The following is a 23,962-nucleotide window of genomic DNA, read 5'->3' on the forward strand; positions in this document are numbered from 1 at the left end:
GTGCTACTTTAAGCTAATTTGTTTATCATACAAGGATACAAGTCCTGGATTAAGTTCTTAATAATAGTTCCTCGCGTTTGTCTCTCAATCGCCCTATTAATACAAATCACCCCAAAGCTGGCTTCCCCGCGTCTCCCCACACCCACTTTATCCCCAGAGGCTCAGCGCGGCCCCTTAGCCTGTCCCAGACCCCTCAGGAGGTGGGCGGCAGATCCAGGGCTAACGGCTGCTCTTCCGGTCAGCCTCTGATGTTGGAAGTAGGTGCTAGAAATGCACTGCTACCTGCATGGTCTGCTTGCTTCAAGCTTCCTGTGTCCAAGGGCGGGCGCCTCCTTTGTTCTGCTGAGCCCCCAGGCAAGTCATGAGGTCTCTTCCCCTCCCCCTCACCGCGGCCCCCACCATCTGGCCTGCTCCACGGGACCTGCCCTCTGGGGCGCCCAGCGGGGCCCCAGGCCTGTCTTGCAGGCAGCCAGCTCGGCCACTCTGTGTCCTCCAAGTCCCTGCAAACCAACTGCCCTCCAGTTTAGTCCTCACGCCTGAAAATGGGACAGAGCGTGGGGACTCCCCCAGCAGGCTGGGGACAGCGTCTGCCTGGTCGTGTGAATGACTAAGCGCCTCCCCCCTCGCACCGTGATTGCCATTTACTTGTGAAACACTAGTCTGATGGGCAAGACAGTGGTCACCTTCCTCCTTCTCTTTTAAAAAAATTATGGCATAGAAGGTACCAGAACAGATATACGCAACCACGAAGTGTGGCAGTAGCCATATTAAAAGGCTCAATTTAGGGTCACTGGTACTAGTCTGGCTCAGGCACGAAAATGTTTTTTCACATGCACCCCTTCTTCCCATCTAACACCTAACATCTCGGGACCTACTGGGTCAGTTGTTTCCAAGATTCTTTTTTCTTTCCAAAATTAGTCAGTTATGGGGCGCCTGGGGGGCTCAGTCGGTTAAGTGTCCGACTTCGGCTCAGGTCATGACCTGACAGTTTGTGGGTTCGAGCCCCGCGTCGGGCTCTGTGCTGACAGCTCAGAGCCTGGAGCCTGCTTCAGATTCTGTGACTCCCTTTCTCTCTGACCCTCCCCTGCTCATGCTGCCTCTCTCTCTCAGAAATAAAATAAAACGTTAAAAAAATTTTTTTTAATTAGTTATTGGGGCACCTGGGGGGCTCAGTCCTACTCATGGTTTTGGCTCAGGTCATGATCTCAGTTTGTGGTTTGAGCCCCATGTTGGGGCTTGGGGCTGACAGCTCAGAGCCTGCTTGGGATTCTCTCTCTCCCTCTCTCTCTCTGCTCCCTCCCCTGCTCACTCTCTCTCTCTCAAAATAAATAAATAAACTTAAAAAAAAATCTACTGAAAATCAAAATTAGTTAAGAATTGCATTAACTATATTAATTTATATTATTTATTAATAATTAACAAAAGTACTGATTTTCATTACTAATATGATTATAAATTAAGAAATAAATAAATGATGGGGTGTCTGGGTGGCTCAGTCAGTTAGGCGGCCAACTTTGGCTCAGGTCATGAACTCATGGTTCATGAGTTCAAGCCCCGCTTTGGGTGCTGACAGCTCGGAGCCTGGAGCCTGCTTCAGATTGTGTCACCCTCTCTCTGCCCCTTTCCTGCTCATGCTGTCTGTCTCACAAAAATAAAATAACATTAAAAAAATAAATAAAATAAAAACATTAAAAAAAGAAATGACAGTAAATTAATAAATGATGAGCCACTTGGAAAGGGCACTTCTGTGGTGACAAGGTCTGTACCTTGAGCAGGATGGCAACTGGGTGGCCCCAAACTTAGCACCTCAACAAGTGGGAAGCACATACATGTAACCCACGCTTTTCCAAACTCTTGCGTTATGCTCCTACGCTTTTACGAAAGACCTACGTTAGTTAGTTTTCGCTAGCTGAAGTCCAAAGAGGATTTACACTTTTATGGAAAATGGCGAATAGCATAATAGGGGTCAGAGCTGGTTTTGCAAGAAGAGGAGCCGGTACAGAGGCAGCGCCCCCTAGCGTCTTCCCCGGGAACCACACTCCACATTTGATCAAGCCGCCCTCCCGGCTGCATCTCGACTTGTGTGCATCTGTGAGCAAGGTCTGTCCTAAGGTACCAGAAAGGCCTTAGAGAGGTTTTATTTGGGGGTCTGGGGATGCTGGAACAATTTTGTACACATTAATGGTAACTACTTCTGTGCTTTTGGCCATTTTGGCTCAGAAAGTTTCACAGGCACACTGTACTTTCAGATTAGCCGGGCGACCCTGCATGTTGTCAATACTAAATTTTGTCATCCTCTAATGAGATTCTTTATGCCCCGTGGCCCTCAGAATCCTGGCTTATGAAAACAACGCCTTCCCTTCCCTCAGTTTGTTTCCTAATAGCTGCTCAATACCGATTTTAGACAGGATTATGATCGCCAGGGGTAAATCAGAAAACAGCAGACTCCCAGATATCTAGGACTTAATGCAAGAATAGAGAGAAAAAAAAGATTTTTGTATTAAATGCAAGGTTTATAATTGCTTACCTCTGTAAAAGGGACAAGTGAATAAATCCAAGCAAGAACACTGGATGATATTAAACAGTGTCTTGGATATTTTTCAGGAACGTCACAGCCTGATTCCATTTGGCTTTCTGAAAGCATCCTCCTAGCCTCAAGAGACCCCCTATTCCAGGAAGCCAGCCCTGATTTCCTTCCTCAGAGTTCCTCCTGAACTTCACATGGGCACCTCCTGGGGCACAGGTCACTATATGTTGTATATTAACATTAGATGGGCACTCATTTGGTGTCCGTCATTCAGAGGTAACTACCTTCTTGTGTGTTACTTACAAATCAATTTCCTAATTCCTTCTACTCCACAATGTCTCACATCTGTCGCGTTAACTGTGGGCCAGACACTGACATAGGCTTTACCTGGAGTATCTCACATAATCCCTGCACAACTCTGAGAGGTGTACCTTCATTACCCCCATTTTACAGATGTAGAAACTGATGCACTAACAGCCCCGATACACAGGTCTTTCTTTGTTGCTGTGTTAAGTCAGCTTGGTCTAGGCTCTGCTGTGGTAACCACGAAATCAGTGGATTGATGGAATAGGATTTATTTGCTGCTTGCACTACAGAGTGGGGGCAGGGATAAATACATAGCCCTTAACCGCCCCTGGCTGGCAGTGCCCCCCAACTAGACCTTATGGGGTGCAGTATGAAGGTGTTCCTCCTCGAAACGAGTAGGGATCTTGGGTCAACTCAAGCTCCACTTTAAAAAGCCTCTGGTGATGAAGGAAGGGGTTGAGGGGGCGGCTCCCCGGGCTGGCTGGTGATCCACCCTCCTGCCCCCCAGTTTAACCTGTCCCCTTGACCCGAGAGCCTTGGTTTCAAGATCCAGGCCTGTGGTCTTTTTCCATAAATGTAGTCGCATTATACACATTATTCTATCACTTAGTTTCCTATCACAGATTTTGAACACTACCCCATGTATGGACGTATAATTTCCATTAAAAAATCCTGTGTGCTCAAGGAAAATTATGCTAAGCATCAAAATGTACACATCCTTCGGACTAGTGTAGAAAGTATGCCCTTTGCTGTAATTTAAAAATTTGTTTCTTGTGGATTTTTTCTGCTTCAGTGCACTTTTAAGAACTACAGCCAAATGTATCAATCTTTTATCCTCTATGGTTTTTTGTCATTCTTAGAAACACTCCTGTCTGTGTGGACACAAGGTCCCTGGCCGCCTTCTAGTGTTACTGAAATTCCATTGTTAACTAAAAAACTTGGATCTGCTTTTAATTTAGTCCTGTGTACGAACAAGGGAAGCAATCCTTTTTTTTTTTTCCCAGGTTGTTACCAAACGTAATCTTCACTGTTTAGTGAATAATTCGCCATTTCCCCAGTGATGTGAAGTGAAAAGTAGCCCGTCCCCAATCCACATAGGGATGCGGCACACTTCTGGACTTTGTGATCCGTGGTGACCCCAGCCTTAGATATTATAGACTAACATTTAATTCTCTTGTTCTTTCTCACGTCCTTTTTATACCTGAACTGTGGAAGCAACACGATGAAACCAGAAGGGGGGCGGGGGGGCTGCAAATTTAGACATCTTTACGCTGTTGTCTCTCTGGCCAAGAAAATAACCTTTCACAATTAAAATGAGTCTCTGGGAATGTAGTTTTTCCCCAACATCTAAACACACATTATTCCTTACTTTTGAAGGCAATGCCAGAAAGGTCAGGGACTGCCCCAGAACTTGACAATCAGGTGGGATCTGGGGACCATCTGGTCCGATGTCTTTAGTTTACAGAGAAATAAATTTAGGTCCAGAAAAGGGAGATGGGGTGGCCCAGGTCACACAGTAATCTGGCAGCTGGGATGAGGACCCAGAAGTCCCGGCCCCTTCCCTGGGTGCTTCCCTCCCACACCAGGTGGCTCTGACCATCCGGGTTCCGGAACGGTCTCCCTCTGAGGCTGCAGGCTGGGGAGAAACCAGAAGGTGCCGAACGGCTCTCCACATCCCCACCCGCATGGGCCCCCCACCACACAGAGTCAGCAATCCACAGTGAAGAGAAAGACATTTAATCACTTCTTGGTCTCATCTCTTAAAGCGCTCAGTGTTTCCACAAGTGCAAAGGGAGCGATTGCTCTCAGCCAACATTTACCAGTAATTCCGACACACGCAAAAGAACTACAGATCACCGTGCTTTATACTTACTTTTAATTTCTGCACTGGAAAAAAAAAAAGGTGAAAACCATAACAGGTTAGTTTACAGTGACTTCACCTCTGCCTTTAAATTAACCTTTGCTCTTGAGGGCAGAAGGGGGAAAGAAAGACAGGAACACATCAGAGCAGGAGAGCAAATGGTGGCCGGACACCTGGGCCCGGCTAACAAGGGCTCTGCAGAAAACCCGGAGGCAGCGCCCTCAGCGCACTGGCCTGTAAACACGGACAGCCAACAGTTAAGATACACTTAAAAAAAAATCCCACAATTCCATTCTTAAAACCAAGCACAAAAACGGACAGTGAACACAAGGTCCGCTGCGGAGGCCACCACACAGCGCACCCCGGGTCGGAGCGGCACCTGCTCTGCACACAAGGCCGGCTTCGCTGAGCGGCCCTGGGCGCTCCCTCTTCTCGCCAGCAGGGGACCCTCTGCAGGTAGCGGAAGGGGCTGTGGCTGCTGCCGCCCTGGGCAGGGACAGAGGGCCAAGAGCCGCCGGGGGTGGTGAGTGGGTCTGTGTGCTTTTGAGGCTCTGCCTCTGGAATGTTCTGCACTCGGGCTGGGCTGGGTGGTGGGTTTCAGTTATGCTCCACACGTTGTTTAAGTGCTTGCTTTATTTCTCATGTGCAAACTGTCACTGTCTAAAGCTTTCAGAAGGACGTGTACATACAGGGACACCCTGCGGAGGCTCGGGTGCCCTGCGCTAAGGCCCCTCCCTCCGGAGCGGGGCGGGGCGGGGGGCGCACGACAGAGAGATGTAGAGAAATGACGTGTTCTGCTGCGGTTAAGCTCTAGTCCCTGATTCGGTCCGTCCACGGGAAGGGGCTCCTCAGTAGGTGATTGTCCACTCTTTGACAGAGGCGTCGTGGGAGGTGGTGACCAGCGTGTGCTCGTCCAGCCAGGCCAGGCTGCTGACGTGGTGGAGCCGGTGCGCATCTGCGGAGAGAAGGCGCTCTGAGGGCGGCCCGGGCTCCCTGCTCCCACCACCCGCTGGGCCTGGGGCAGGCGGCCAGCTGCCCCTGCACCAGCAACAGGCCCCTGGATCACCGTTAATCTGACCCCGTCCCTCTTCGGAGGAGGAGCGTCTGGGAGACGGAAGGCGGGCACAGGCATTCTCAACCCCGCCCCCGCAACTGCCGCTCGGGCTCCGCAGCGGCCCCGCCTGGACCTCCCAGACACAGGCACGGTCCTGACCACCAAATGCATCCCCTGGGAGACAACACTGGGGTGACAAATCTTTTCTGCATAAAACAAGCCACGGACAGCACACAAACAGCTTCCTGGTCTGTTTGCAGTAGTAAAATGTACGACAATAAAAAGGCTGAGAAGCAAGGGGCGGGGGGAGAGCGGAGGGTGCCCAAGGTGATGGCATTAGGAGGTAGAGTGTTAGAAGAGCCGGGGTCACTACTGAGAGCACCGCCCCCTCCCGCGCTTGAGGTCCAGCTATCGTGTCTGACCTGGAAGGGCCCCCGAGCCCTCCAGCCACACCGACCCAGTCTGGGACTTGGGTCTCCGGAGCTGGGAGCAGTCGCTCTGTGGTCTACGAGCTGCCCAGCCTGCACTACTCTGCTATGGAAGGGAACAGACTAAGCCAGGAGGACAGGTCAAGAGTGACCCCCGGGCCCTGTGCATGGAGCCCACCTGCTCTGGCGCAGGGAACACAACACATGAGCCTGGTTGCTCCTCGTGTCCGGCAGCGGCCGCCAGAGGGAGCAGGTGAGCTGGGCCCCCTGGCTAACTTTCCCAAAGCAGACGGGACACTCAGGCCCGGGCAGCCGAGCGACAGTCACCTTGGATCTTGACCCTGGTCTCGGGGTCACTCAGGGTCCAGACGTACACCATCATGTCCATGCCACCGGATGCAAAGTGCTCGTTGTCCGGGGACCAGGCCAGGCAGACGATCTTCGCGTGGTGTCCATAGAAGACGCTGTTCTCCTAGTGGCGGGCAGGAACACAAAGCTGGTAGTCAGGGTTCGGGCCAGAGTGGCGCCACCTCACCCGGCCCTCACGGCGACAGTAACGAGGGTCGGCCTCACGCAGCGCTTTTTCTGCCAGGCACCGCGCTGTCTCTTGGACGCCACAGTGCCTGCTGCTCTGGGAGACGAGGAAACCGAGGCACCGCCTGCGGGGCGCCTCCACACCAAGCAGTAACCACCGTGTCCCCCTGGGACCCCTGGCCTGCGTCACCGCACTTATCCTGAAGTGCGAGACACGTGTGCGGTCTACATGGAGCCCTCGGCATGGCGAGGGGACAGGGACACCTGCCAAGAAACAGCCACCCAGGGTCAAGGGGTCCCACCCCACACAGGTGGCGCTGGGTGAGGCGAGTGCTGGGGGCGGAGGGCGCTGGCTACCCTGCAGCCTGGGCGGAGGGCCTAGACGGAGCCTGTAGGCTGGACGAGGGCTAAGGTTTCCCTGAAGCTTCAGGAACGCTTTTCCTTCAGAGCGTCCCGCTTTCTCATTCCCTAGAAAGCGTGGGCCTGAGGGTGAGTCTCTCGAGTTTGCTGGGTCCACGGCACTGCTGGTCCCGCTCTGGGGGACTGCTTACCAAGCAGGCCGCGAACGAGAGCTGTGCGCTCTACAAACAGGACCGTTTACAGAGTCTGGGGAACGTGGTAAGGCGGCCGAGGGAAATCTGGGAGGCGGGCGTGATGTCCACAGAGGTGCGGGTCCAGCCGCGTGCCTGACTCCGCCACCGCCTGCGTTCGCTCACGCCTGTCGTCAGAAGTGATGTCACAGGAAAACGTAAACGGATGAGACTCCCCTCTAGTTTACGATACGTAAGGCTGAGTGTTGACGGGGAAACGTACGGGGGCCTGTAATTCACTTTAAAAGTGCCCAAAACGAAGATGAAGACGACTGGATGGATGAGGGGGCGCAGCGAGAGATTAACGGCAGAATCTAGACGGTAAATTCTTTCGCCTCTGCCACGCTCCAACCTGTCCTGAGCAGGGCCCAGGGACTGGACCCCCCCAGCCTGTGCCCCCTGCTCTGGTCACGGCCAGCAAATGACTGAACCCCTAGCAAAGCTCAGTCCCCAGTCTGAACCATGGCGAGTGGCTCCCAGGCCCGCATTCTCCCAACAATAAGCGCTCTCGGCCCCCGATGTCCACCCAGGCCCGGGCGCCACCACAGCTGGGTTCACGCTCGCCAGTGTACTGCCCCGCGGCCCCCATGTGTGAGACAGCGCCGGCATGTCAGTGTCCATCTTCCCAAGACTTCAGGGGGCGGTGAGACTCCAGAGGAAAAGCTAGTCTCAGCCCTTCAACAGAGGAGAAACGCAAGTTCCCTGAGGCCAGGAAGTCACTTAGCCAGGTAGCCCAGGTGACCAACGGGCCTGTCTTCATTCACAGCACACCTTGCTGCCATCCAGGGCCCTTTCTGGCAACTGTTCTCCACCCTCCACCCCCAACAACCCACCAGGTCTTGGATGACAGGGTGTGTCTCCTGTCCCACATCATTCAGCCCGAGAGCCACTTGGCCTCGGGCATCTGCCTGGCTGGTGACAGCAGGGGAGAGAGGCCACGGCTCGCCACTCGCCACAGGCACTGCCCGGCAGGGGGACAGAGCCGAGCAGCCTGCCCACTCACTGAGTAGCCATCAGCGACGCTGAAGACCGTGACCACCTTGCTGGCATCACACACGGCGAGGAAGGCGCCATCGTGGGAGTACGCCACATCGGTCACGGGGCCCTTGGCCTCCAGGAGTTTGCCCTCATCCTTCAGCGTGGTGCCCAGGATGGAGTACAGGCGGACATTCCCATCCTGCAGGACAGAGGAGCAGCGAGTCACTTCCTGGCATGCGCACACGCACACACGCACAAACACGTATGCTCCTGATACCCTCCTCAGACCCTCCCATGGCTCGCTCAGCACAGTGGGAAGAGTTCCATGGGAAGAGTTCCATGGGAAGGTAATTTGTATGCAGAATGCTAGGCGCCCCGAATTCTGTGTTGGGATGTTCGGGACTCAGCCTTTTTTCACCAATGCCTCAGAAAGTTCCAACACAGGTGATCAGAGGCCAGGTCTGAGGGCCACCTGTACACGTGTCAGCGCTCCGCCAGGGCCCCTGGTGTGGCTGTCCCCTCCGGCCACACTGCCTGTCCCCAGTGCTCCACACCTGCCCTGCTTCCTTCAGGCACCCCCTCGCTCTCCGACCAGGCCCCAGCTCTGTGGAGCCTGTGGTCTCCCAGGACGTCCCTGCAGCTGCCCAAGGCTGCCCTGGGAGGGCAGGTCTCCTTGCTGTGTCCACGACACACTCCCGGCTCTGCCTCAAACACGGAACAGTCATGTCCCGCCCCCGCAGGGCTTCTGAGCACACAAGTCCTTGAGCTCATGTGGCAAGCACATCTGATGCCCAAGGGAGCGGGAGCCCACGGGCTCGTGAGCACACTGCCCACAAGGAACGCATCCAAGGAAGGAAGAGGCCATGTTCACAGACGGCACCTGGGGCGCGTCATGGGAGGTGCATACCGATGTCCACCACGGGGCCAAGTGACGGGGCAGCCACCTGCTGGAAGGTCATCGAAGCAAACGAAGATGGCTAGCGTGTGTGGGGCAAGGGGAAACTCGGTATAGACCTGCACCTGTCCTGTGTGTGGATCTTGGAGGTTCACAGGCCCAGGGGTGGGAGACGAGGAGGGACGGAAGCTGCCGGGGCCTCAAGGGACCAACTGAGGGGATCACACACTAGCCATCTTTCTTTACAGGAGGGACAGTGAGGGTCTGATGAGCAGGGCACAGGGGCACGGCCATGCAGGGGGAACACCAGGCTCAAACCCACATCTGACCTTGACCTCCCACCCCAGGACTGTGGCTGTGATCTCCTCCCTAGAATGTGGAACCGGTTTCTCAGAACCTGCCAGAGGACAGTTTCTGGGAAGGAACGAAGGTGGAGAAGGGGGGGGGGGGCTGCAGGGGCGCAGGTGACGGGGACAGGGTCTGCCCTGCGGGAACTGCTGGGCTGTGGCCCAGTTGCGGGCTTGGGCTGCCCGCTAGGAAGAGACGCAGTGCCCTGTGGAGGGGCGGCCGCTCCCTGCATGGACGGGCAGGTAGCAGGACAAACGGAGGGCCGGTGTGGAGCTGACGCACCCCCTGTGCCAGTACAGGCCCTGCCCTCCCTCAGACCAGCCTTTCAGCCGTCATGCCGGCTCCAGGAGGACGGCCATGCGTGCCCTTGGTGGGCAGCTGGTCCGCAGGGTCCTCAGGCGGTTTCACAGCAGGCACCTGCAGGTGACCCCCGGCTGGTCTCTGACGCGGCTGGCACTGCGAACGCCAGCTTCCTTCCCCGGAGGCACGAAGGTCTGCCGGACCTCCTTCGCCGGGGTACACGGGCCCCCAGGACCAGATGGGACGAAGGGAGCTGGTGTGCAAAGCACTCAGGACTCGGCCTGGCGGCCAAGGACCAGGCCCGAGGCTCTAGGTTAAAGAGCAGCAGCGCACGAGGCGCACGACGGGGCCAGCACTGAAGGAAAGCCCTGACCCTATCAGGTCAGTGCTGCTTCCAAGGCATTAAGAATCTTCTCGTCACGCTCCCATCTGCAACCTGCAAGCCCAGCTAAGTCACGTGTGCCCCAAGCACTCACGTGGCCGACGGTCCCCGCCCCGCCGAGCTCACTGCCTGGGACCAAGTCCTCCCGTCCCAAACCGCCCCCCACAAGCCAGGGCAGAGGACGTGAGGGACGGGAGCCTTACCGTGCCCCCGACAGCCACCGTCTCACCACTGGGGTGCACCGCCACAACTTCAGGCTCGTAGCCAGGGTCGTCAATGCTGAAGCACTTCTTCTGATTCTTGAGGAGGACGATCTGAAAAGCACAGTCTGTGAGTCCAGGTGCAGTGGCCGGGGACAGACTGCTGGGCCCTGCTCTGGGCTCTGTCCCGAAGCTTGCTGGGGGCAGGGGCCTGGGACCCTGGCTCCGTGCATCCTCCCTCGTCAGCCATCGGGCCCAGTGACAGCTCCTAGTCACGGTATCACAAGAATACTGGCTGCCGTCACCATCACCACGTTACCGCTGCCGTTACCACGACGAGCACCCACCTGGCCCCTGAACTTCCCACCTCATCACCCAGTAACCTCACCGCACAGCGTTCTCACAAGGTTCAAGAGACACAAACGTCTGGCTCTAGCACAACACTGGGAACGAAGGGGACACGCGAGGACTCTCCGTTCTGGCCCCCAGGCCCAAAGAAACCCCTTTCGCAGCTCTGCCCTGCGGCGTGTGGAACCTCCAACGTGTCAGAGCGCGCGTCCCCCACAGCCGGGGAGACGGTGCTGGGACCCGTCTTCCAGACAGAAAACCAGGCCCCCTGTTCCCAACACACACCTGGTCCCAGAAGCGGGAGGGACCGCGCCGGGGGCACACAAGGAGGTGCCCCAACATCACCTCACAGTCCCGGACAGAAGCAAACAGCCGCCAGAGTGCACGGAGCGTGTGCCATGAGCCTCGCTCACGGTGCTGCATGCGCTGCGCCCCTGCCCACCGCGGAGGAGAACGTGGGGTGCCCACAGAGCCACGGGGCCGAGGCCTCCCAAGTCTCAAGACCAAGCTGCGGGGCGTCTGGGGCTCAGTTGGTTAAGGATCTGACTTTGGCTCAGGTCATAATCCTGCAGTTCTTGAGTTTGAACCTCGCCTTGGGCTCTGTGCTGACAGCTCAGAGCCCGAAGCCTGCTTGGGATTCTGAGTCTCCCTCCCTCTCAAAAACAAATACCATTAAAAAAAAAAACTTAATGAAAAACAGCAAAAGAAAAAAACAGCAAAAAACAAAAACCCAAAAAACCAAGCTGGGTTGCACATCCGGGCCCTCAAAGGCCTCAGCATCCCTGGCTAGCACAGCGTACCTCCTGCCCTCCGGCGGGGACCCTCTGCCGCCCTCCGCCCTGCTCGCTCTTTGCTACCCCTCCTGCTTCCAGCTCACTGGCCCGCTCCCAGGGAGCACAGCCTAAGTCAGTGACAGTTCTCATCAGTGGCCTCACCCCACTGTACCCTGGCCCGAGGTACCAGCTGTCCCACAAAGGGCCCCCACCCTCCAGCGACTTCTGCCTCTGGTGTCATGCGGGCTGGGGGGCAGGGGAAGGGGAGCAGGTGGGCGGGCGGCAGCACCCTCAGTAAAATGTGTATGTGCACCTGCGAAGGCCGCACCTGTCACCCGCCCGACTCGGGGGCTGCATTTACCCACCTGAGGTGAGGCCTAGGCCCACAAGCGTTGCTGAAGTTTGCCTCAGAGACGAGGCTTGAACCTGTTTCCTGACCTAAAATCACGGCCCCCTTCCGCACATTCTGCTAACCCTATGGCCTGCACTGTGGAGTGGGAGGGTGGAAGGGAAGCTCGCTACCTGGAGCCAGGAAGGGCAAGGGCCGCAGCGGCACATCACGGAACATCACAGAACAATCCTGCGCTCCTGGCCCCGCTGACCCGCCTCATGCAGCCTCAGCACACGGCGCCTTGAGCCCTGGAGGAGGGCCTGTCAGGACCGCCCTCCACCCGCAGGACTACACCTCAACTGTCGCCTGAGGCCCTGCCACAGAGCAACCCCCCCCACGCCCGTCCTTCTGGAAGGCGCCTCTCCGAGCCCCCGAGCCCCCTTTAGGGCACTGCATGCAGTTCATTCTAGCTGTTCTCCCACTACCCCCCTCCCCCTCCCGCCCCCCAGCTGCCTGCAGTAACGGCCTGGCAGAAACTCCTGTTATCTGGGACACGGAAATCCGTTCGCATGGCACGGGGGAGGGGCGGTGCTCTGAAGGGCCGCTTTCTTTAGCAGGCTGTCACTCCTGCCATCGGGGCTCCGTCAAGCCTGCCCCCCCAGATCTACATGCCGGGATGCCAGGGTCCGCTGACGGGAGCCGCGTGCTTCAGAGCAGGACGTGGTATGAAGCGGGTCACGCTGGGGTCTAGGTCAAGGACCATTTGTTCCAGCATTGCTGAAAGAACAGGGGTGCAGGTGACCTGTCTTCAGTGGGAACTCAGGCTGCACAGCTGGCATGGCCCAGGCGCCCCAGCCACGCGCGGCCTCGGAGAAGCGAGACTACTGTCCGCCTCGGCCCCCTTTATGAACGAGCTCACACCACACGTCCTCGAAACCCTCCCCGTGAGCTGTTAGGGAGGAATGAGAAAGGCAGAGCCCAGAGAGGGTGAGGAGCGTGCGTGGAGCCACACAGCTCCAGGGCTCAGGGCTGGGATCTGAGCTCCTGTCGTGAAGACGGTGCCACCCTCGCATGCCTCTGACAGGCCACGTGAGCCAACAGACACGCAGGCTGTCTGGTCCCGACAGCTGCCCAGGTACAAATCCCAGCTCTCCTTGTGCCTCTGTTCCCTCAGCTGTAAAATGGGGATGACACTGTCCTAAAGGACACGACTGCTGAGGACCAACTGAGCGAACACATGTGCCACGCTCAGGACGCACAGGTGTCAGAGCTCCCGTCAAACAGACGTGTGCAGTTCGGCCGACAGCCCCGGCGCCCGGCCACCTGGCGCCCGGCCCTGCTGCCCTGTCGCTCCCCCAGCCAGACCACTCACCTGCCCGATGCACACGACCACGGTGTAGCCTCCGGGGCCCACAGCCACGCACTTGGGTTGGACGTCCAGCTTCACAACCCCCTGCCCGCTGTTGGAGACGAGGGAAAACACATTACACCCATATCACAGGGGCTTAGTGGGCATCTTAAGCACACTCACTGCACCCCTGAACGGCTCAGGGGTCAGAAGTGGAGGCTCTAGGGGCGTCTGGGAGGCTCAGTCAGTTAGGCGTCCGACTCCAGCTCAGGTCATGATCTCACAGTTCGTGGGTTTGAGCCCCAAGCCAGGCTCTGTGTTGACAGCTCAGAGCCTGGAGCCTGCTTCCAATTCTGTGTGTGTGTCTCTCTCTCTGCTCCAACCCCACTCATGCGGTCTCTCAAAAATGAATAAATGTTGGGGTGCCTGCGTGGCTCAGTCGGGTGGGTGTCAGGCTTCGGCTCAGGTCATGATCTCACAGCTCCTGGGTTCGAGCCCCGCGTCGGGCTCTGTGCTGACAGCTCAAAGCCTGGAGCCTCCTTCCGATTCTGCATCTCCCTCTCTCTCTCACTGGCCTTCTCCCACTCGTGATCTCTCTCTCTCTCTCTCAAAAATAAAAAAAATTAAAAAAAATGTAAAAAACATTTTTTTTTTTAAATTAAGAGAGGTGCAGTTTATTTTTTATTTTTTATGTATTTCTAGGCGAGAGAGACAGCGTGAGCAGGGAAGGGTCAGAGAGAGAGGGAGACACAGACTCCGAAACAGGCTCCAGGCCCTGAGCTGGCAGTCAGCACAGAGCCTGACGCGGGGCTCGAACCCACGAACCGTGAGATCATGACCTAAGCGAAAGTCGGACGCTTAACCGACTAAGCCACCCAGGCGCCCCTAAAAAAGTTTTTTCTTAACATTTATTTATCTTTGAGAGACTAAGCATGGGTGAGGAAGGGGCAGAGAGAGGGAGACATAGAATCTGAAGCAGGTTCCAGGATCTGAGCTGTCAGCACAGAGCCCGACGTGGGGCTTGAACCCAGAGACTGTGAGATAATGACCTGAGCCGCAGTCAGACACTCAACCAACTGAGCCGCTCAGGTGCTGACTGCCAGCTCAGGGCCTGGAGCCTGTTTCGGAGTCTGTGTCTCCCTCTCTCTCTGACCCTTCCCTGCTCACGCGGTCTTTCTCTCTCACCTAGAAATACATAAAAAATAAAAAATAAACTATAAATTGCACCTCTTTATTAAAAAAAAAAATTAAGAAAAAAAAAAAGAAGCAGAGGCTCTACTCCATCCATGCTCTGGGAGCGATGAGGTAAAACCTGGGAATGGAGAAGAACCGTTTCCGGGAAAGAGACCAGAGAACACATGGGGGCTGGAGGCAGGTCAAGAGGAAGGAGGGGGGACCCTGGGCAGCTCTTGGCCCTCAGTTCTGGCGCTCCCAGGGCACAGAGGCAACGGAGCCCGCTCCTCATTCCCGTGGCCACAGCCACAACGCTCAGCACCAGGACTCTTTTGAAGAGGCTGGCGTGTTCTCGGGTGACAATCTTGTGTTCGCGTTCGGAGAATGCCCTGAAACCACACCCTAGGGGAACTTGCACACAGACCTAAGGAAAGTCCCATGTGACCGTGCCGAGGGCCAAACTAAATAACACTGCCTGTTACTCAGGTCCCTGGGTGCCTGTCTGTCCTTTGGAGCCACCTGCTATGTGCCAGGGGGCCTTCGACGGCCTCACTGGGACTTCCCGACAGCCCGCAAGGCAGCCTCCTCTGTCCCCTTCCTTCGTTGTTGAGAACAGAATGAGGGATGCGCTTGGGGTGAGATGTTCCGCCTACTTCCTAGGCAGAATCTACACAGGTCACGGTCTATGTGGACCTCTTGGACTCTAGCCTGGGCCCTGGCCACGGACGTGGCCACGGGAGCACTCAGGGACAGCAGGGTGAAGAGCAAAGTCGGCAGCAGTAAGAGCTGCGGGCAGGGGGCCTCCTGTCCGGCCCCGGCCCCTCACCTGTAGTCCCTCAGCGCGAGGCTGGTGTAGCGCACCGTGTCGTCCATGCTGCAGCTCACCAGCTGCCCAGACTCGTCCACCGTCATCCTGGACACCTGGTTCGTGTGGCCCTTGCCGGCGAAGGAGTCGTTCTCCCCCGTCTCTGAATCCCAGTAATGTGGGGCGGGGGGTTAAGGAAAAGCCACCTCCAGGGACCAGGAGGACCCTCACCAGGAGAAGGAGGTCGAGGCCCCAGTCCCAGCCGCTGCCCACAGCCGTGTGACTCTGGGGAAGGCACTGGGGCATTCTGAACTTCTGTCTTCCATGTTTAAAACAAGGGGTCCGTACTGAGAGGTTCTGGGTCCTTCTGAATCCTAAGACTCATGACTCACTGCTTATAAGAGAGACCAGGTAGCCCTAGGGGTCCATGTGGAAGAGAAGCAGCTCGATCCAGAGTTGAACAGCCACTCCCAGCCACAGAGGAAAAAGTGACCTGTCAGGTCACGGCCGCAGCCTGGAGCCTGAGGCCCGTGTGGGCAGCCAGGGCGGGCCAGGCCCTGCTGCTGCCACCTGGCTGGCCTTGCCTCTGGCTCTGCAGGCACAGGAAACTCCTGCCTCTCCTGCCAGTGGACCCAGAGCCAAATTCAAGAGTCAAAGGATATTAATGTGTCCATCGTGGCTCCCAGAGTAGATGTAGGACTTGCCACCGTTTTTGTGCACCGTCAGACACTGGATTGATTTGCTGTGACCCTGCAGAGGAGACGGACGGGGCAGGGTGAGCAGAGAGCCCACCATCCTGCCCCTGCAACTTGCCAGCCGCCCTCTACCGACCGTAGCCCTGAGTGAGGAAGAGGCAGAAGACCCTCAACACTGCAGCCGACATCAGCGCCAACCCCCTGCAGCCCCCAGTGTGCCCGGAAACACCTGCCAGGGGCCCCGATCAGCTGTATCCCCGCTGACTGAGCATCTGACATCTTATCACGTAGCCTCTTCCCTCCTAGATCCTCAGCTCAACCCGGGCCAAGGACAGGATCTAATAAAGCCCAGGAGCCGTGAGCCTAGTCTTGGTAGCGCCCCCGAAAGGGGGAAATGCTCACACCCGTCACAGAGGAGGATGAACCCCAACCTTGAGGCGAGTTTCTGTGCAGCTGCAGCAGCTAATGGATGGGTCTCAGGAGGCTCCAGTGCTCACAGAGGCAGGTGGGGAGGCGTCTCCGCCTCCCAGAGAGACCCAGACTGTCCTGGGGTGCTGAGGACAGCCTCTCTCCTCAGACCCATAACTCACAGGCTATCCGAGGGCTCTGACTCCCCCAACCTCCCTGACTGGCAACATGGCAGGCGCAGAGGACTCTACAGCCAGACCTCTGCGGTAAAGAGGCCGCATAACCTCCCTGTGATTGCTCTGGGGGTGGGAGGGGGGGGTCTGGGATGGGGCCTCATCACTGCGCCCACCCCCCCCGACCAGGGGCAGGAGGAGGGTCTCTGTCTGGTCTTTGCCAGCAATGCTCTGCTGCACAATTCTGCACAGGCCCTGCCCCAGAACTTCCAAGCTTTCCATGGGCTCCCACTTGTTGCTACAACGTGGCAAGTGTCTTCAGAGAAAGGTGCACACAGTTCTCAGGGGACACACTGGGCTATGTCCACCTCCCGTCTCCTTCCAGGACAGAGTCCCGCCAGCCCTGACACTTCAAGTGACACTTCAGCTCTGGGCAGAAGCAGTGTCCGCAGGGACGGTAGCAGAGCCCACCCTGTCCCCAGGAAGCTCCTGGCTCTTGCCTGGCTGCTAGTTTCCAGAGAAAGTGAGATCACAAGGGCTGACGGAGGGAGAAGGCATGCCCTCCCCTGTCAAGGAAGGGGCACCCAGGGCAGACCCTGGCCATCAGCTGGCCCCTGCTGGTGACAAGATGGGAGCAGGGGGTGGGGTTCCACCACTTCCTATGGCTTTGCTGCTGCACGAACTCCCAGCTGGGCCCTCAAGGCCTCTGTACCTCAGGGTCCACCAGTTTCTCTAGGCTCATCCCGTCCCACGTGCTTCCCTGCCTGAACTACACAAAACCCAAGGTCTCTCCTTTCCATGTTCAAATGCCACATAACACCGAGGTCCAGCTCCAAAGCCTCCTGGTCCTCCGCAAGGCTCTCTGCGGGCCCTCCATGTGGGCGGCGATGCCCCTGGGCTCCGTGTGTTACAGCCGTATGCCCCTAATGAGGGAGGGTGCTCTTCCTAGGACAGAGGGGCTCCTGACCACAGGGTGAGGGTCACCGTCCAAAACCCCAGGCCCTGAGGCCCAGTGCTTCTAGAAGCTCAAGGGGAGCTCGGCTTCCAGACTCCCACTTCTGAACTCACGCCCCACCTGCCAAGCCCCCAGGGCTGGCTCCCTACTCAGCCTCACCTTGATGACCCGCAGGGGCTTGCTGGGGTTGTTTCTGTCCAAGTAATTGATGTAGCCGGACAGGGAGATGCTGAGGAGGTGGTCCTTCTGCCACAAGCAGCCCAGCTGCTGGTCCAGGACGGTGGAGCCCATCGTAAACGTGCTGACGACAGAGTTCACATTGACGTCCCAAATCTTAGAGGTTTTGTCTCCAGAAGCAGACAGCAAGTGGGTGCCGTCAGGACTCCAACTGATCTATCAGACGGAACCGTGGGCCACGTGTCAGGGAACAGAGTGGGGAGGGGCCTCAGGAAGCAGCCTGTCCACAGCCCTCCTTTCTGAGCAGGGAGAAGCCAAGCCCGGGAGGGACCCGGGGGGAAACACGACGCCCTTTCCACGGGACCCTGAAAGCTCGCTACCACCACCCCCGCTCCCAAACCCTCAATGATGACGGCCAACACAGAGGCGGCCCGACCACAGCTGCAGGCCTGTACTCACAGCATAAATTCCTCCGTCGTGAGCCTTGTTTCCACCCAGGCCACACACTTTCTCTCCCGTCTTTCCATCATAGATGTAGATCTTTCGAGAAATAAACACACATGTGAGTCACAGGCGTGAGGATGCTCTCGCCAGCAGGTGTGAGAAACGAGCCCCTCCTGCCCCGGCTCAACCACCAGGAGTTTGCCATTGTGACTCCTAAAAAAAAAAAGCAACCTAACACAAGTACTAACAGGACCTCCAGCCCCATTAAAAAGGAGAGCAGTGGGGCACCTGTGTGGCTCAGGTAGCTGTGTATCCAACTCCTGATTTTAGCTCAGGTCATGATCTCAGGGTTGTGGGATGGAGCCCCACATCAGGCTCTGTACTGAGCGCAGAATCTGCTTGGGGTTCTCCCTCCCCCTCTGCCCACACCCAGCTCATTCTGCCTCTCGCTCTCCAAAAACAAAAAATAAAAGGAGAGATGAAAGGGGGCCCACCAACCCGGGAACCCGGGCGCCCTCCCAGTGCGGGAGGAAGGGGGAGTCCGAGTTCCTCGCAGGAAGACGGGCCTTGGAGGGGCCCGGAAGAGGCCATCAGATGAGCCCCCACGCCAGCCCCCGGCCCTTACCTGGCCATCCGCGCTGGCCGTGGCAAACCTGTTCCCGTCAGGAGAGAATCGCACACAGTTGACAAAGCGGCCGTGGTCCTGTAGGAAAAGAGGATAGTTATCCACCTGGACAGGAGCCTCTGGAAAGCTCCTTATGAAATACGCAGTCCGCTTCAAACATCCACTCTGGCTGCCAATGTGAACTGCCAGGCCACAGGAAGACCTCAGGGCTTAAATAAAACAGTTCGAAGAAGCCCCTGACTCACTGGGAGGGCTAAACCTCCCCATTCCCATACTCGGAGTGCATTCCGTCCCCTCTGGCCTCTTCCCTCAGGGGCCCAGAGAGAACTCACGCCCAGAACCCGGAGGCCTCTTCCCTGAGTCTCCAGGGCCCAGCACACAGCAGGTGCTCCTTGGGTTGGAGCTAACAACCAGAAATTAAACAATGGTCATGTGTGGTCATGTGTGTATTTCCTGAGAGTAAGACTCCAAATGATCCTCCAGGGGTGATTCCCTTTGCTAAAGGAGCAACTCATTCTTTCCCACATCAAGGGTTTGCATAAGAAAACATCCTCTGAGCACCCCATGCCCCTCCCCATACCAGCAAGCGCTATTAGCTCTCCCAAGAGTAGAAAAGACTATCTGCTTCTGTGGGTATAAGCGGCGAATCTTCAGGAAAACCCTCCACTCATCACCTGCCCCCACAGCGCCCTCCGAAACCAAGCACTGGCTCAACTTGATCAGGAGCTGCGAGTGCGAGGCGTCTGCATGTGTCCCTATCATGTTATGAGTTGAATTATGCCCCAAAGACACAAGTTTGCAGATGAGTGTTTGCAGATGCATTCAAGGTGCGGTTGTTAGCGTGGTCCTAATGCAATGACCCAGACAGGGAGGGAAGAGCAAGTGCACATGGAGGTGGATGGGGGTTAGGCTCCCTCGAGCCAAGGAACCCCAGGGGTAACAGAATCTGGAAGGAGTTGGGGGAGCACAAGCTGGGGACGCCTGGATCTCAGGCTCTGGCTTCCTGAAATGAGAGTAAGTGCCTGCTGATTAAGCTGCGGTTTGCAGAACTGTGTTAGGGCAGCCACGTAATGCCCTGCAGTCACAGCCCTTCAGGTACACTGTGCCCACTGCCCTGGTGAAGAAACCCAGGCCAGGTTCCCGGGGAGGGGAGCCCCAGAGCCGGGATCAAAGGAATCCAGGAGCCTGCCAAGTCCAGCTGGGAGGGTGAGAACAGCCTTCCTGAAGCTGACGTTAGGGTTTCCCTGGTGGGGGCAGCCCGACAGCGCGCCACAGAACCACGTGACTGCGATCTGGCTCCAGGCCAGGCGCTCGGGCCCCACGAGACGCGGTCCCCATCCTGAGCTGCAGCACAAAGCAGGCCCAGCACCTGCTCTCCTGCACTAACTCCCCTTCCCTCAGCCGACGAGGCCAGAAACAGCCAACACTGTATCTCACTGGGAGGGACCCCCCGCAGGGGTGGGGACCCTCAAGAGACCAGCGGGGACAAGAAAGCCTGAGCGCCGAGGAGCGATGCTGGGGACTGGTTTACACAGCCTGCTTTCCTTCCTGCCTCCTTCCAGCGAGAACCACATGGGGCTGGGACTTTGCTCTGACTAAAAAGCTTGTCCTCTGCGGCACCATCACCAGTGCCTCTGATGGAGGCACGGCAGGCTCACGGCTTCAGCCTGAACTTGGCTTTGGTTTTGTGACTGTTGGGAGGCAGTTCCTATTATGAACAGGCCACCGCCCCCCTCCCGGGGCCCAGCTTCCATCAGGCCGGGTGACACAGCCCTGAATTTCCCGTGTGTGCTCATCTGTGCTCCATGACCAGCAGCAGGAGCAATCCACCAATGCGAGGCCTCCTGGCTGCTTCCGCCTATACCGCTGCCACCTGTCACCCGTCACCTCACCACTGAGAGGGCTTCAGGGAGCCTCCAGGCACCGCCCAGGAGACAAGACAGCCGGGAGAGAACCTGGGGCTCCTGTTTCCCCTCCAGAGCTCTGGACTTGACTGCACCGGCTCTGGGGCCTTCCGGAGGGGTGCGGTCCACCCAGCTGCGGCCGGCCCAGGGAAGCAGGGCCCCCCGAGACCGGGATGCTGAAGTGCACACGACAAGTGGAACAGGCCGTGGGCTGAAGAGGTCGCTACGGTGGGATGCTGACTCCCCTTTACGGGGCATAATGAATATACTATGAATTAGATGACCAGCCGCCATTTAATTCTACCTTGTAACAAACTGCAGTTTTGCTGGTTCCCTTAGAAAACAGGGACGTCCCCTACCCCAACCCCAGCTGGCAGAAGACAGGACGCCCTCCTGAAGGCCACGCACCTGCCCATGTCCAGCCAGTGGCTACTGACGCGACCCCAAGATGATGCCGCTGTCTCCCCGACCCTCCACCCCGTCTCTCTGGATCGGGTCCCTCAGAGCACTTAGCACCCCTGATGCTACAGGGGACGCCACACGATGGATATGTGGCCCGAGCCAGGCCGGGGAACAAGGCAGGCACGTGGGACAGCCTGGGTCTGGCAGGGTCAGCCCCAGCAGACAAACCGAGGGCCAGGCGCTGTGTGAACCCGAGGCCTTGGGCTTTAGAAACTCCTCCCCATCAGCTTTTCCTACAGCTTGAGCCAAGAGTCCAAATGAGCCAGAGACTGATGTCTGTTCCTGAAATAGCCCACTTAGAGGGAGACAAGCAGCGAGCAGCCCATTAACCAAAAAAGTGAGGGCTAAAAATAGCCCGCTCCACAGGGAGGTAAGGCCTGAGTACAAAGAAGGAGTGGGTCTGGGGAAACTTCCTGGGGAGGGTTCAGACATCTGAAGGATTCCTCAGGATGCCTAACCCGGCCACCACCCACTGAGCTGGGACTCCTGGCCCCTCCCCCCCAGAGGAGTCACTCTCCCCCCACAATGTGGAAGGCCCTCGGGTCTAATCCTGTCCTGTCTGCCCATCAGTCACAGCCAATGCCCACTGGAGCTCTGGCGGGGACCCTGTCAGTGGACCCTCCTCAGAACACCCAGCGTCATAATCTCATCATCACCTGACCCACCAACACCCTCTTTCAACACTGAGAACACTGAGTCGTGAAGCCATTAGGTAATAGGTAATGTACCTGAGCCCACGTCACTGATAGGGTCAGAGCACCACTGGGCTCACGGCCTGACTCCAGCTGGTCAGCTCAGATGTCCCCTCTGGGAGCCCTCCCTGGCTCCACTGGCCTCAGCTGTCCCCTGAACATAGGACAGCTACTAGCCCTCATGCCGAGGAGCCCGGGCCCACCTGTGTTGTTCCCCTGTTGGGAGCTCATGGAGGGAGGAACAGGCTCGACGCTGGTGCCCACCCCCTCCCCCTCCTTCCTGAGCACAGCCTCCACAGCCGGTGCTCTGGAAACGGGTTTCTGCCTTGCCTTGCTTCACTCTGTGTCCCCCCCCTCCCTCCGCATAGTCTTCCCTGTAAGGCGCTGTCAGGGGCCGCAGGGTATCCTTCGCCAAGCCCTTCACCCGCCTCAGCCTGGCGGAGCAGCACAAAAGTGACTCCTAGCCTCTGCCTGGCTTTCCCGCCACCCTGGCCAGACTGGCTCAGCTACCACTGACTCCGGAGAAAGGGGAGGGGACAGCAAGCTTATCCGTGTGAGCATGGCCAGGCCACTCACCCTGCCGTCAGCCACAGCTTGTGCAGGAGACCAGGAAGGAAGCAGGGGGGAGGGGAGGTGTGCTGCCCCCCACACCCAGCACGACCTTCGCTAACGAGCCCACAGCTCTCTGAAAAGCAAGACCAGCAGACGCAGAGGCAGACAGGGCAGGGCATTCTGTGGGTCCAGCCCAGGCCCGGGACAAAGAAGGCCCCCGACACACTTCGAAGGCCCACACAGCCGCTTTGTGCCTGTTGAAAGTCAGGACATGGGAGAACCACCACCAGAAAATCCTGCGTATCAGTGCTCCAACTTTACTTAACTGTCTGGAAAGGCAGCATTCTAACAGCGAAGACAGATTTATAGCTCCAGTCACCTCCGCTGTGCAGAAGGACGTGGGAGACCCTGTGGTGGGGGCCACGGCACAGGCGGCAGGGGCAAGCCGCTCGCGGGGCAGCTGACTGCATCGCACGGCGCCTGGGAGGAGAGGACACCAGGTGTCCCCCCGCCGCAGGTGCTCCATCCGCGCCTGCTCAGCCGGGAAGCTTCCACGTCCAGGTCAGCGGCCGCAGCCTGCACATGCAGGCGCGGGGCCCAGGAGAGCCGATTCGGCCATCATTTCGTCAGACGAGCTGCCCCATGGCCACGCCTAGATGTGGGTCGGGATGTGGACACCGTCCTCCCACGTGCCTGCTCCAGACGGGCACCCTGGACGGCCCAGGGCAGCCGACCGGCTCACCCGACAGAGGAGCAGAGCCAGAGGGCTGTGCAAACTCGCAGGACACCCAGCAGGCAGGTGCACGGCAAGGCCGGCCAGCGGACGATGCTTCCCTGGGCCTGTTCTCACACCCCCAGACGCACCTGCTGCAGAGATGCGCGTGGCAGAAGAAATGCCTGCTGCAGAGGCAGGAGTGGGCAAGAGCCCCCTGCCCCTTCTTTCTTAGCTCCTCAAAGAGAGCCTATACCTTTACCCACAGAATGCCAGGGCCAGGGGTGGAGACAGTGATGCCCAAAGCCTCTGTTCTCCAGCCGGCCTCCCCAGGTGGCCCATGGCATCTGAAATGTGGGTGGGCCAGGGCCTATGCAGGCGAAGGTTCCTCCACCCCGTGTTTCTACAGCCTCCTGGGCCCACTGCAGGTTTAAAGAAGAATGAATGCTGAACAGAGAGCCTGAGGGCCCAGGAGAGACTGGCTGAGCTGACCCGGGACTCAGGCCTGGAGGCACCCAGAGTCTACACTCACTCTCCACAACACGAGTGGCTGGCTGAAACCAATCAACGCAAGAACAAAAAAGAAATGCAATTCGACCCCCCTCCTCAGGCCAGCAGGATGGGCAGGTGGTCTGACCTGAGTGGGCATGGTCACTCGTTTGTTCTGACACACTTTCACTTCCCCTTGGGTACAAGCACCAGAGGCACCTCACTTTAGCGCATGCTGACGCTGAGGGCACTGTGCTCCTGACATGCCCACTCCTCACCACGTGGCCTTGAATGTGCTCAAGAGAAAGACAGCAAGAAGCTGGAGCCTGGACGGGTGGGCAGCCAGCCATCCACTCCAGCTTTATTCAGGGGTTCTGAGGCTTCATGGCAGACACACATGGAAACATCAGACTCATCGATAAAGCTGTCAGCACTTTACAAGGCATTTTGGGTGGGTGCCAGGGGGGCCGAGTGCTCTCCCCAGGCTTCATTC

The 23,962-nt window shown here is 57.6% G+C and overlaps 1 protein-coding gene across 1 annotated transcript in view; it reads right to left on the reverse strand.

The window, feature by feature from the left end:
- Positions 1-4,692: 4,692 nt before the first annotated feature.
- Positions 4,693-23,962, reverse strand: part of WDR1 (WD repeat domain 1) — a 39,419-nt gene continuing 20,149 nt past the window's right edge. Inside the window, exons 6-15 of the mRNA XM_039248981.1 lie at positions 18,659-18,736; positions 18,049-18,129; positions 17,572-17,805; positions 15,844-15,931; positions 15,203-15,359; positions 13,228-13,315; positions 10,407-10,517; positions 8,304-8,477; positions 6,504-6,648; positions 4,693-5,649 (exon numbers count right to left, since the gene is read on the reverse strand). Of these exons, the coding sequence (XP_039104912.1) occupies positions 5,543-5,649; positions 6,504-6,648; positions 8,304-8,477; positions 10,407-10,517; positions 13,228-13,315; positions 15,203-15,359; positions 15,844-15,931; positions 17,572-17,805; positions 18,049-18,129; positions 18,659-18,736 (1,263 nt within the window). The 3' untranslated portion in view covers positions 4,693-5,542. The remainder of the gene's footprint in view (positions 5,650-6,503; positions 6,649-8,303; positions 8,478-10,406; positions 10,518-13,227; positions 13,316-15,202; positions 15,360-15,843; positions 15,932-17,571; positions 17,806-18,048; positions 18,130-18,658; positions 18,737-23,962) is intronic.

This window comes from Hyaena hyaena, unplaced genomic scaffold (genome assembly GCF_003009895.1).
Source record: "Hyaena hyaena isolate Hyena2069 unplaced genomic scaffold, ASM300989v1 scaffold_328, whole genome shotgun sequence".
Taxonomy (NCBI): Eukaryota; Metazoa; Chordata; class Mammalia; order Carnivora; family Hyaenidae; genus Hyaena; species Hyaena hyaena.